Source organism: Oncorhynchus mykiss, chromosome 20, assembly GCF_057628025.1.
Source record: "Oncorhynchus mykiss isolate SJ-2025 chromosome 20, ASM5762802v1, whole genome shotgun sequence".
Lineage (NCBI taxonomy): Eukaryota > Metazoa > Chordata > Actinopteri > Salmoniformes > Salmonidae > Oncorhynchus > Oncorhynchus mykiss.
In genome coordinates this window covers 17,120,176-17,133,034 of record NC_143041.1, presented here as the reverse complement: position 1 = coordinate 17,133,034, position 12,859 = coordinate 17,120,176, and the positions used below count along the sequence as shown (strand labels likewise).

The 12,859-nt window shown below is 42.3% G+C and overlaps 1 protein-coding gene across 6 annotated transcripts; it reads right to left on the bottom strand.

The window, feature by feature from the left end:
• Positions 1 to 55: 55 nt before the first annotated feature.
• LOC110498979 (APOBEC1 complementation factor) lies at positions 56 to 9,416 on the bottom strand. 6 transcript variants are annotated; one of them, XM_021575742.3, is made up of 12 exons: positions 9,160 to 9,416; positions 6,432 to 6,575; positions 5,781 to 5,915; positions 5,560 to 5,690; positions 5,103 to 5,341; positions 4,713 to 4,877; positions 4,498 to 4,595; positions 3,961 to 4,240; positions 3,033 to 3,250; positions 2,691 to 2,827; positions 1,626 to 1,762; positions 56 to 1,377 (listed from the first exon to the last, which is right to left on the bottom strand). In XM_021575742.3, exons 2-12 carry the CDS (start codon positions 6,528 to 6,530, stop codon positions 1,226 to 1,228), a joined length of 1,791 nt encoding a protein of 596 aa, XP_021431417.3. In that variant the 5' UTR covers positions 6,531 to 6,575; positions 9,160 to 9,416; the 3' UTR covers positions 56 to 1,225. The 6 variants fall into 6 exon arrangements, with proteins under 6 accessions (XP_021431417.3, XP_021431419.3, XP_090068521.1 ...); XM_021575744.3 differs by having other exon boundaries at positions 3,033 to 3,226; XM_090212395.1 differs by having other exon boundaries at positions 3,033 to 3,226; positions 8,968 to 9,178.
• Positions 9,417 to 12,859: the final 3,443 nt, after the last annotated feature.

Below are 12,859 nucleotides of genomic sequence, written 5' to 3'. Positions count from 1 at the left end.
ATTTCTTAGTCATATGTAGAGAGAAAAGGTTGTAGTAAAGTGAAGAAAGCAGTTCTCAAAATGCAGTTGGTTTATTTATTATACATGGGCAATCGCAGTTCATGACACTTTCTAATTACCCAAAGCAGTACCACATGTAGCGTCGCCAAAAATGTACCCATTTCTCCTTAAAATTTCAGATTTGCATTTATTTCAACCCTTTATCATTTGCTTTTATGGGATTTCAGATCAATTATTGAGGCACAGAGAATTTTGAAATATCCAAAAACAATATAACTATACAAATAGTGTTGGATTTCTGGTATAAAAATACGTTCTAAGTGCTATACACACTTTAATACTGTCACTGCGTAGGCATTATCATATTTATCAGTGTCGTTTCGTGCCCTGATAAGTGTGTTAACACTTCCAACGTCCATGTTCACAAGCCTAGGTCGGGTGTAAGGTAATAAGGGAAATAAGCAAAACAGAATGACGTCGATCTCTGTTCAAGAGGATCGTCCATAGCTAACACTCCAATGTAAAAATCAGACATTTTGACAATAAATATCCCATGGATGAAACAGACACGTTTGCACAGACTTCCATAGACAACAAAACCTTCAAAATATTAAAATAGGCAGTTCAGCTTCACAGCTTGTGGATGGTTTTCGCTTTCTGCACACTATAACGCCGGAAAAGAGAGGGAAACACATTCTGTGTATGCATTTGTAAATACTGAGACACACATCTCACCATCAAAAGTGGCTGAACTACACCAGTGTTTTCAGTCTAACAATGTACAACTGTGCAACAACATCAAAAGGCACCTGCAGGAGATTTAGGTAGAAAGTAAAAGGTCACCATTGAAACTATGGCAGAAATGGTATCCCTGACATTTGCAAACTCTACTTCTATCAATGATTTATGAGGAACTATAAACACTTTTAGGGACAATTGAACAAACTTGAAAGGGACCCTACAAACTCTATTGGGTCAAAGGAAGTCACTAGTCCGTCACTATGAACCAGCAACTGTGTCATATAAAAGAGGATTTGGGAAAAAATAATTGGCTGTCAAAATAATTATAAAATGCATCATAAACAATCTACTTCTGACAATTTGCTAACTCTACAACATCTAATTCTGGTCCTCTACCACTAAATAGATCAACACAATCAAATGAAATTGACATAATGGATACTACATAAGTTTTACACAGACTGAGAATGTATATACTAAGAATTTAGAACACCCCATAACCGTCTCCACGGGTTGCCACGGCGAAGGCCGGATAGCCCTCGTAGGTAGTGTATGCTGTCAGGTCCTGGCCCAGGGTGACAGCCTGTTTGAGCTGGGAGGCAGCTACTGAGGCTGAGGTGTTCCCTATTGTGTAACCTGCAGATCAGGAGAAATGACATACATTTAAATGGTTTAACCTCATATCTTACTGTTATTGTGTCTGTCTGATACGTTTTTTTTTCTAGAACCTATCACAAACTAGCACTTGCCAGAATATGCCATTAATGAGGTTCCAGGATGGCACTTATCCCACTGTTCCTAGGCCGTCATTGTAAACAAGAATTTGTTCTTAACTGACTTGGCTTGTTAAATAAAGGTTAAAAAAAAAGTAAATTACAACATACCTGGGAATGCAGCTACTGCTGCAGATGAGGCCTCAGCGCCCTCTGTCTGCAGCCCCAGGGTCTGCAGGGCATGCTCCGCAGCATGAACCTTGGCCTCATCCACAGCAGTACACAGCTTGGCTGGGGTGAACGGATGCCTGGAGGAAAGGAGGGAGAGAAGGTTAAAGAAGTTGATGTTGTATGTATGTATGTAAATGGTATGTAATAGAAGAGCCCAGACACTTGCTCTTTTTGCGATTTCACTTGGCTTTAGAAATTGACCCCCACTAGCGATAGACTTCCTCATGCTTATTCAGCGGATGTGTCATTACAATCTTTATCCACAACGTTATATTACATGTTGTGTGACTCGAGCTATAGCAGGGGTGGGCAATTCCAGTCCTTCGAGGGCCTGATATGGTGTCTCAGTTTTACCCCAGTTCCAGCTAACACACCTGACTCCAATAATCACCTAATCATGATCTTCAGTTTAGAATGCAATCTGATTAATCAGCTGTGTTTGCTAGGGATCGAGAAAAAGTGTGACACCAATCAGGCCCTGGAGGACTGGAGTTGCCCTCCCAGGAGCTAGAGCCTACCTTTCTGTGTGCTCATGCGCGAGCTACACGGAAGAAGTATCGCTCGAGTCGCATGCGCCACATGCCTGACATGGAATATAACGCTGCGGATAAAGTTGGGAATGACACAATTTCATGTGTACTACATCTAAAGACCTGCATCGCTATACTGAGAGCGTTGCCGTTTCTAAAATGACAATGTTTGGGTGTTTTTGGAGTCTTTGCTCATGTTTTATCTGTGCCTTGCAACTTCTTAACGAGCATGAAGAGTTTTATTGCTGTTGGATTACTTCTCAAAACCAAGTGGTATCGCAAAGAAAGTGTTTGGGCACTTCTGTAACATGCAATTTACATCCAAAACACAGATTTGGTAAAAAAAAAAAATAATTTAAAAGTGAACTTCTTTATAAGGTTATGTTATCCAAAGGGGTCCTTCGATATAGGAAGCCACTACTGAAAACATAACTGATGTGTACAGTAGACTCCAAAGTATGGCTGTGTTTCTTACACATTAGGGTATTGGGTGGCCAGAGCCGGAATGGTGACTTTGTAGAGGAACAGTTGCCTTTGATCAAGTCCAATGGCAGAGTGAAGCTGATAAACTGGCTGCCCCCAGTTGTTCTTCTGACACACATCCTCCAAGATCTGGAAGATGGTATACGAATCAACACATATCCATAGATCAATCAATGATATGACATTGTTTTTCTGCAACATTCAATTATTGAGGGAGCAGAATTCTGAATACCTTATTTAGGGATAATAAGTAAGTGTGTGGGTGCGTGTGTGTGTTTGTTGTTGTTCCTCATCATGCAGTTCTCATGCATTGCCTCGTCCGGGAGGTGTGTACCTGTGGCGCATGTTTGATACCGGGAGGCTTCATAGACACAGGGTTCATGGGCGTGAGCTCCATGCCCGGCAGCAGGTCAAAGAGCTTGTCGTCGGGGTGCTTGTCTGTCTTTAGTTGGTAGGTGGCACAGCCTCGGCCTACACCTGCGTAGGCAAGGTATCCGCGACCACCCATTCCGCGCACCCCCGCTGCCCCTACAGGTACATTCATGTAAATTTCTAGGAATGCAAGAAGGCATTAAATCCAATCAAAATCACCAGAAATCACCTGGGGGCCATCAAGACGATGTAAACACTGATTATGGTGTCATCCAGGCCGGCACAGTACAGCGATTCTCATTTTCACCACTTAAAGCTGTGGCGTTATTTCGATTTTGATTTTTGGTTGGTCGTCATTCATTTCAATGATTCCATTTTCAACATGTTCAATTCCCCCCAAATCCAACTTAATTGAATGATCGCACTTGTTATACTAGACTGTAATATGCAGCCATGGAGAGCACATTTTGAATGACAGTCAGACATCCCAAATCTCTTACTACTATAAATAAAGCAGTACAGCAAAGTGCTAAATGCATGAAAATGGGTAACTTATCTCTGTTAGGAGATCAAACATAGACATAAATGAAAGAAAATACACTGTATCATTGCAAAATGTGTATTTGGCTCCAGCCTCATTTGAATGAACTATTTTAGAACATGCTGTTGATTAAAACCATTCATTGCAATTTAGACCAAAGTCATTTCAGTTGAATCTTTCAGTGAAGTGCTGATGTTGGAATCTACCCATCGAGGCTGGTTGGATTTGGATCTCTCAAGTGATTATAGCAGATACCATTGATCAAGTCAGGTAGTCAAAGACAAAGATTGATAATTCAATTGTGTCTCACTGATTGTTTGTGGAGAGGAAGCAGAGAGAGGGTACCCACCTCTAACCGAGGGTGTGCGCACCAGGCCACGGCCACCCACATGCCCCTTGGCACTGGGGAAGCGGAACTGATTAGGAATAGCAGCATATGCCTGTGGGGCGTAGAACACTGGGGCACCAAGGTAGGCTGCTGAGGGATCATACACCTGGCCCAGTGTGTAGGTGTACTCCCCCTGGAGCAGGGCCCCACCGCGGCCACCTGTACCCCGGGTGTAGCGCACGTAGTTGTCCTTATCCACCGGCTTGGCCAGGGTCACCTCCACAGGAGAGCCATCCACCAGCTAGGGGAGGAGTTGACATTTAGGAACTGTTCAGTGTAGAGGACAGTTGTGTGGCTGGATCGTGCATTGTTGTGTGATACTGCTTGGTTCTGTGTTTGTGAATTTGATTCCCACATGTGTTGCATGTATTGATATTGCGCTTATGGTTAACTGGGAGTCACTTTAGATAAAAGCACGTGTCGTCATAACATTACATGTCCTGGGATGGACCAGTGCGAGAGAGAGGCCCGCGAGCGAGAAAGTGTGAGAGATTATACCTTTCCGTTCACTGCATCCATGGCGCTTATCGCGTCCTCTCTCTGGGTGAAATGGACAAAGGCGTAGTCTCTGATTTTCTTCACTCTCTCTACAGCACCTGTGGATCGTTAACATGCATCTGCTTATCAACCCCATTACAACACACTCCTATACAGAAACTCGTTGTTGAACCCAAACGTGACACACTCTCCGGCTGTACTGTAACTGAACCTGCCTGGTTTGATACTGTTGAACTCCTTCTCGATGGTCTCTTCTGTAGTAGCCAGCATCAAGTTCCTCACATAGAGAATCTTCACCGTTGCCATGGTGTCCTCGTCCACTTCCACTTCAGGCTCCGCCCAGTCCACGGCGATGGCGTGTCCCCACAGCTGGATCCTCCCTGGGGAAGAAGATCAGGAAGTTCAACGTTTCAGCCAATCAGCCCACCCAGAGTCATAAGACGCAAATTGGTTTTCACAGTCAAAAGTCTCAAAGTTATCATGATCCAATATGATACACTATATCCTTCCATAGGATTATGTGACAATGATGCTGTTTTTAGACTGACTGACTGACTGATTCTCAGTACTATGACTGTTAATTGTATGAAATAAGGGTCCAGTACCTGGTAATAGTTTCCTTCTGGCCATGGCTGCAGCGCGGTGACTGTCGTACTCCACAAAGGCGAAGCCCCTGTTCTTGGTCTTGTCTGCAGCACTGGGGTAAACAATCACCTCCAACACCCCATCTGTCACTTTCTTCATCTCCATCAGGATCTCCTCTCTCTTCTTGGATTTGGGGATGCCCCCCACAAACAAACGACAGTTATCCACACTGGCACACACTCCTAGGAGTCTTCCGTTCCTGGAGAGTAAACAGATTGAATTGAATGGGAAGATTGATTTAGTTTGTCAACGATGTACACAATGAAATCCGATATCGTTGCTGTATGCTGATGAAGAGAGTGTTCGTAGTCCTGCAATGAGTTTTCCATGACTCAGGCATATGTTTCTGGTAGCTGACCATTAGGCGACACAGGGCTTTTTCTCCATTTCATTTCCTTGTGTCATGTGATTGCTTACCTGATTTCATAGTTATTGAGCTGTTTCATGGCGGTCTTAGCTTCATTTTTGGTGGTGAAGGTAACAAATGCATATCCCCTATTATTGCCGTTGAAGTCCATCATCATCCGAACCTCATAGATCTTCCCAAACTGTGAATAGAAAGGGGATTTATTTTTAAAACAAGGACATACAACAGGTTACACTTTGGCAACTGTTTTAAGTGGGCAAACATCTCTTACTTTCTCACACAGGGGGACCAGCTCATCCTCGAAGAGGTCCCTGGGTAGCTTCCCTACAAAGATCTCACTGCCCCTCTCTGGGGGAGGGCCTTCCCAGCCTGGAGGGGGCCCGCCGTACCTCCTCTGACCATTCTCCTGTGGACACAACTGGAATGAGTAACCAATAGCACAGGGTTTGTAAGGATTTCCTACCACTTCAAAGCCCTTTTGTAATGCAGGTTTCATTCCGAATGAGAGATTTGAGCATTCATATAGAAATCTCCCTGATATCTTCATTTGGTATGATCTTGTAGTTGTGCACAAATTGCCCAGACAATCCACATAGCAATAAAGTATGAGCTGTAGAAGCACCAATCAAATTCAATTGCCAGGGGCCAGACTGCAGCAATAACGGCCGAAGGGATCCGGTCGTTTGTCTCTTCCACCACAGGGTGGTGCCCCATTATCACTTGTCATGACCGAGGCCTAGCGAAAATAGGTTTGAAGCTGATGGATAGGCGACGGATTTGATCAGAGCCCCACTTCCTCACATCACACACAAACTCCCTAAAGAAGGATGACTTTTGTGCGGGGGCCATATGATAGTATCCAACACTGTGCATTGGTCATATACTGGGTGAAAGCCCTAAATGATTGGGGTCTGGTTCCTACCTGCAATAACTGGTATCCCGTGCGCTGAATGAGTGCACGCAGCGGCACCTCTTTCTGCATGCCCGTCAGTCCATCCCCGGATTTTTGATTAGATTCCATTGAGAGCGATTGTCAGCAATAAATCAGCAAAATTAGGGGTGCTCACTGAAATTAAATCACAATGCAGAACACATCAGTGACAGCGCTGAACAACCCATACAGTTACCCGACTGAACTGGAGCTCAGTAGGTCACCAAATCACACTGTTACCATGCCTGAGCCTTCTTTTGTTACTATTTTCACTTTTTAGGCATAAACTCTTGAACTGGTTCAGACCTTCGGTAATGGATTCCACATATAGCAAAACAATTGTGCTCTGTATTGTGGGATACATTTGCTCATAAGTACACTTTAGCCTTTACAGAATGATTGCCTTTACAGAATGATTGCCTTTACAGAATGATTGCCTTTACAGAATGATTGCCTTTACAGAATGATCAAGTATGATTTTGGCTGAATAGCACCTCCAACATGTACTCAGCTGTTGTGCACTAATGCCATTGCTCCATGTCATGACGACATGTAGAGAGAAGCCTATTTCATTCAGTTCCCTGTCAAGGACAGCTATGTAATTATTAACGAAACTCAGCCAACCACAGGAACAGCAGACCCCCACTGAGGCCCCTTTTGTCTCAATCTATTCCACCCCACTCTCTCACACTTATGTACTGTCACATAAGACATACGTGAAGTATTTATGCAACAGCTTTGAATAAGGGTCCCTTAATCAAGCCTTTTGATTTTCAATGGCCAATCACAAGACACAAGACGCCCAACACTAGCACACTATAGGCTACTTCAAGATAATCCCCTTTTGTTGGTAAGAGGTTGATTAACTCATCAGGAAGATACAGTAAACAGGCAACTCTGAGTGTTGCAATCATTTCCATCCTGATTGTCTCTGTTTCTTTCTACACGTATGGATCAAAGAGAGGCCTGCTAGTGACGACAAGGCTCCACTCAGAAGGGGTCAAAGGGTACGTGAGGGGTGACGGCCACTCAAACGATCTTCAAACGTTCTCAAGTGCCAATCGTGACGGAAATTATGATATCATGCACACACTGTCTTTTTCACCTTGAAATGTTTCCAAATACAGTCAAGCCAATCTCTCCTTTAAGAAAGTGAATTCTGCCAACACACACAAGCCCACAGATGTCTTTGTTTTCACAGTTCACTCCTCATCACTCTCCTCAACGGCTGTCTGGAAGGCTTTGTTGTAAATGTCAAGACACCAGGCAAAATATGAAATACTGGAGTAGACCTGCTCTCGAGTCGAGCACCGTCAGTCAAGCCAGAGGTGATATGGTTTCACTCTCTCATTTCAGATTTCAGATTGTTTGTTCACACGGTCATCAGTAACAATACTGGGACCCAGGTCATTTATTTGAATCTGTGAATTCAGTATTAGCTGCCATTATGATACTCTCCAGGCCGGTGTCTAGAGAGATGAGTTATTGCCTAATCATTCACTAGCACAACATTAGCGTAGGCAGCCAGCCATGGCAACATCACTCTTCTATTCCCTGACCAAGAAACACCTTCAATGAATCTCTACTGTCAAATATGAGGTATTGGGTTACGCGGTGCCACTTTAAGCCTAGGTAAACACCTGGGGAGGAAAACGGTCTTTAGGTTCTATTTCTGTTCTGGGTGGCTTGGAGAGAAGGCGTTGTTATGAGGGTAGGCCCTGAGTGGACATAATACCACAGAACTCCATTACAATCTCTCTCTCTCTCTTATTCTCACTCTGTCTGGGGCTCTCTTCACGATAGCCTGGTTACCGTTTGCGTAAACAAGATAACTAGATGGAGGCTTATCTGGCAGTGATCAGTACCTGCTTTTAGTAGCTTTGTTGACTGAGACTAAATACACACAGGGCTGAAGGCCACTGGGTTGGCCGCTGTTGCTGCTGGAGAAATGAGTCCAATAAGATTTATAATACAAATGATATCAAATAGTTCAGACTCATTTCCCTTTTGGAGTCATTAGTCACACGTTTTATCAATTATCTTTTCTTTTGAGATAAGTCTCCTTTAATGTTTACTGGGTTATTATGTGTTGTTTCTACTGGACGTCGAATTTAAAATGGAGCTATGACTAAGGTCCCATATGTTCATTGTAATCTAGCCTACCATACCTTACGTGGTATGTGGTAGGAAGTGGTAGGTGTATTTAATAGGATTACATTTCAGTTGAAAGAGCTACTGTTAATCCGTTTGTCTTATCTGAAACTGTAAGTGCCCTACTGTGAATACTATGCCCTTACTGTCCTAGAATCAATTGACAAATAAAAATGATAGACCGGCTACAAAAGTATAAACGACTGAATTAAAATGACTATTTCAAACGTGGCTTTTCCCCGCCAGTCATGTCACACATGTGACACCTTCAACATCAACAAGATGAACAGAAAATGACACCCCACAGGTTGAATCAAAGTTGTTTCCAAACATCTACATGAAACCATCTAACCATGCCTGCCTCCTGCTTTCTTACCTCGGCTGTGTCCTCAGAACCATACGAGTCACCCAACACAACATTTGACCACAGTTGATCAGTTAGATCTGTCACATGAAAAATATCCTCAGTGCTAAGCTCCCCTCTTCAAGGGGAGCCTTTTCTTTTTTTTTTTACAAGACTCCAAAGTAGCAGACACACAACCAGGAAGAGTTAGGGAGCTAAGCTTACCTGAGCAATTCCAGAGATCAACACCCGGAAGACTCAGTCCTTCATTCTGGGGAATTTAGCAACGTGTCACTGGGGTGATTCTGTCATCACATCATATCAAACTCCAAAGGTTCACTGTCCCCCAGCTGCTTTATGAGCCTGCAGGGTTAAACTTTAACCAGCCCTATCTCTCTCTCTGCCTCCCTACCTGCAGAGAGAGGAGCCCTTTGACCAGGGACAACAAGATCATGGTGCTCTCAGACAGACACAGACTCACTGCTCACTTAACTAAAACACCACATTATATACTCTCAAGTCAACATGAATATTTTTAGTCATATTAAATCACGGTATTAACTATAACTTTTGACTCAAGAATGCAGTAGCAGTCAAAAGTTTGGACACGCCTACTCATTCAAAGGTTTTATTTTATTTGTACTATTTTCTACATTGTATAATACTAGTGAAGACATCTAAATTATGAAATAACATATATTATGGAATCATTTAATAACCAAAAAACATTTAAACAAATCAAAATATATTTTATATTTGAGATTCTTCAAAGTAGCCACCCTTTGCCTTGATGAAAACTTTGCACAATCTTGGCATTCTCTCAACCAGCTTCACCTGGAATGCTTTTCCAACAGTCTTGAAGGAGTTCCCACATATGCTGAGCACTTGTTGGCTGCTTTTTCTTCACTCTGCGGTCCAACTCATCCCAAACCATCTCAATTGGGTTAAAGTTGGGTGATTGTGGAGAACAGGTCATCTGATGTAGCATTCCATCACTCTCCTTCTTTGTCAAATAGCCCTTACATAGGCTGGAGGTGTGCTGAGTCATTGTTATGTTGAAAAACAAATTATAGTCCCAAAAAGTGCAAACCAGATGGGATGGTATATCATTACAGAATGCTGTGGTAGTCATGCTGGTTACGTGTGCCTTGAATTCTCAATAAATCACTGACAGTGTCACCAGCAAAGCACCATCACACCTCCTCCTCCATGCTTCATGGTGGGAACCACACATGCAGAGATCATCAGTTCACCTTCTCTGCATCTCACAAAGACACGTCGGTTGGAATCAAAAATCTCAAATTTGGACTCATCAGGCCAAAGGACATATTTTCACTGGTCTAATGTTCATTGCGCGTGTTTCTTGGCCCAATAAAGTCTCTTCTTCTTATTGGTGTCCTTTAGTAGTGGTTTCTTTGCAGCATTTCGACCATGAAGACCTGATTCACGCAGTCTCCTCTAAACAGTTGATGTTGTGATGTGTCTGTTACTTAAACTTATTTCTGATGCTGGTCACTCTAATGAACTTTGGTCTTCCTTTCCTGTGGCGGTCCTCATGAAAGCCAGTTTCATGAAAGGGCTTGATAGTTTTGCGACTGCACATGAAGAAACATTAAAAGTAATTTTTTCCCGTATTGACTGACCATGTTTTAAAGTAATGATGGACTGTCAATTCTCTTTGCTTATTTGAGCTGTTGCCATAATATCGACTTGGTCTTTTACCAAATAGGGCTATCTTCTGTATACCATCCTTACCTTGTCACAGCACAAGCACACCTGTTAATTGAAATGCATTCCAGGTGACTACCTCATGAAGCTGGTTGAGAGAATGCCAAGAGTGTGCAAAGCTGTCATCAAGGCAAAGGGTGGCTACTTTAAAGAATCTCAAATATAAAATATATTTTGATTTGTTTAAAACTTTTTTTGTTCTGACATGATTCCATAATATGTGTTATTTCATAGTTTTGATGTCTTCACTAATATTCTAAAATGTAGAAAATAGTAAAAATAAAGAAAAACACTTGAATGAGTAGGTGTCCAAACTGTTGACTGGTACTGTATGTGTTTTTCTGTTTAAGAGACAGGGCCACAATTACATGGGTATAAAGTAAATTAAATTACTGTGTAGTACTTTGATAGCGAGAGCTATATATTCTGTTATTCTATTCAGCAAAAATAATAACACCAAAGTCGTAGTGTGACACATTATCCACCATTTGTCAGTGATAGACTGCAGGTAAACAAGCTACTGAACTGCTGTGTTGTCGTGCCACAATGTTTGATGTTTCGTCTTGTTTGTTTGAGTGATATATCACCTAGATTACATAGGCAGGGTCTCCCTGCTTAGTACGCTTTTACCCTCTCAGGGTTTAACCAGGTGTTTCTCTGTCTAGCTGTTCACATCCACACCCCTAATCAGAGTTGGCCTCCTAGCTGGGATGAATAAGAGGTAGGTGAGACCGGGGATGACTGTGACACGGGATAGTTGTAACACTCTCAAAATCTCCAGTCAGTAACAAGCTAAAATCATGTGACTCACTGCACATGCTCAGTTTAGTCCGCAACCCTCATGTGACGAAGCAATACCCTGTGATAAACTCTGCAAATTTGATTGACAAAAATAACATTTTGAAGTAACAAAGTATTTTTTGTGTGTGATGGCATCACCTGCATTGTAGTTAGATTCACCAAACTTATTTCAGGTATATAACCAGTTTGTGTAGATATACAGTACTTGGTGTAAGTTAGCAATGCTAAAGTTTGAACAGCTCAAATGATTATTTCTGCCACACAAAATGTTTAAAATGGCAATGTTGTTCTCATGTTCCCAATAAAGGCTTTCAATATCTTGTTGCATGTCATGATTCAAGCATTTTTTCAAAGTGTTACATTTCACCCCAAGCCCTGTTACAATTTAACTCTCCTTGCATTTGAGACAAAGTCACACCTTGTCTGTTGGATTTAGTGATAATACCAACACCAATTTGTAGCAGACAGATGGAAGTTGTTCCTATCACATTTTGAATGAAGTAGCTCAAACAATCTCTGAGAAATTGACAAATATTGTGTTGCAACCAACCCCGGTCTCCCCTAATATCAGGTCACATAACCCAGGTTTTGGTAAACAATATGTAATTATAAGAAACCTATTATTCGTGCCAAACATTGGTATCCATATTTGGCCTCAACAATTGTGAATGTAATGAAACATTGGCAGTGTCTTTGATCTATGTTTTGTGCATAATTGCTTTTGCCTATTTCTTTCCACTGGCAGACATTTTTAAATTTGTTCATTTCCGCACAAATAATTGGTTTGTGTCTCCCAAGGCTGTGTGCCACTCATTCCATTACTGATGCATTCAATAAATTGTGCATGTCAGTGTTATCCTGTAGACATGGAAAAACATTGCATGTCACATTGTTTGTCCAGACCTCCAGCAGTCTGTCACGTCTTATTGACTCTCTAGCGCCCCTGTGCGGCTGAACAGATACGCCCATAAGTAGTGAGTGGAGGTACCTTTACTGGTGGCTCACTTGAACCAAAAAGTGAGAAAACTGCCTTAAAAATGTCCTCAGCATTACCCCATTAATCTGATTGACGTAATAATGAGGAAGCCTTGCGAGAAATTCGGCCCCTTCTGTAGATCCCAGATCCCATCTGTCCTTTGGAGTGTCTGTTGTTTTCCACTTGGTGTTACTGAGCATTTGTCTCTGTAGGGTTGTGGTATTATTATTCTGGGTGACCTCCTCTGGCACCATGCTCATTCAAACAGAAGACCACCACAAGGACATCCCTGACCAGGCGTTGTTTGTCAACTCAACCGTGTAGTTAGACATATAACATCCACGAATGCTGTGTACATCTCAACATTTCAGACACTCAGGAAAACATTGACATTGAGCTACTATGAATTCTGCATACAGT

Bases quoted from the DNA above. Each gene is read 5' to 3' on its own strand.
- LOC110498979 (XM_021575742.3), bottom strand. From the start codon at position 6,530: ATGGAATCTAATCAAAAATCCGGGGATGGACTGACGGGCATGCAGAAA. The intron at 3,251-3,960 runs GTGGGTACCCTC...TTGCATTCCTAG, and splicing joins GCGCACACCCTCGGTTAGAG to AAATTTACATGAATGTACCT. The intron at 1,763-2,690 runs GTAAGAAACACA...CCTTTCCTCCAG, and splicing joins GCCACCCAATACCCTAATGT to GCATCCGTTCACCCCAGCCA.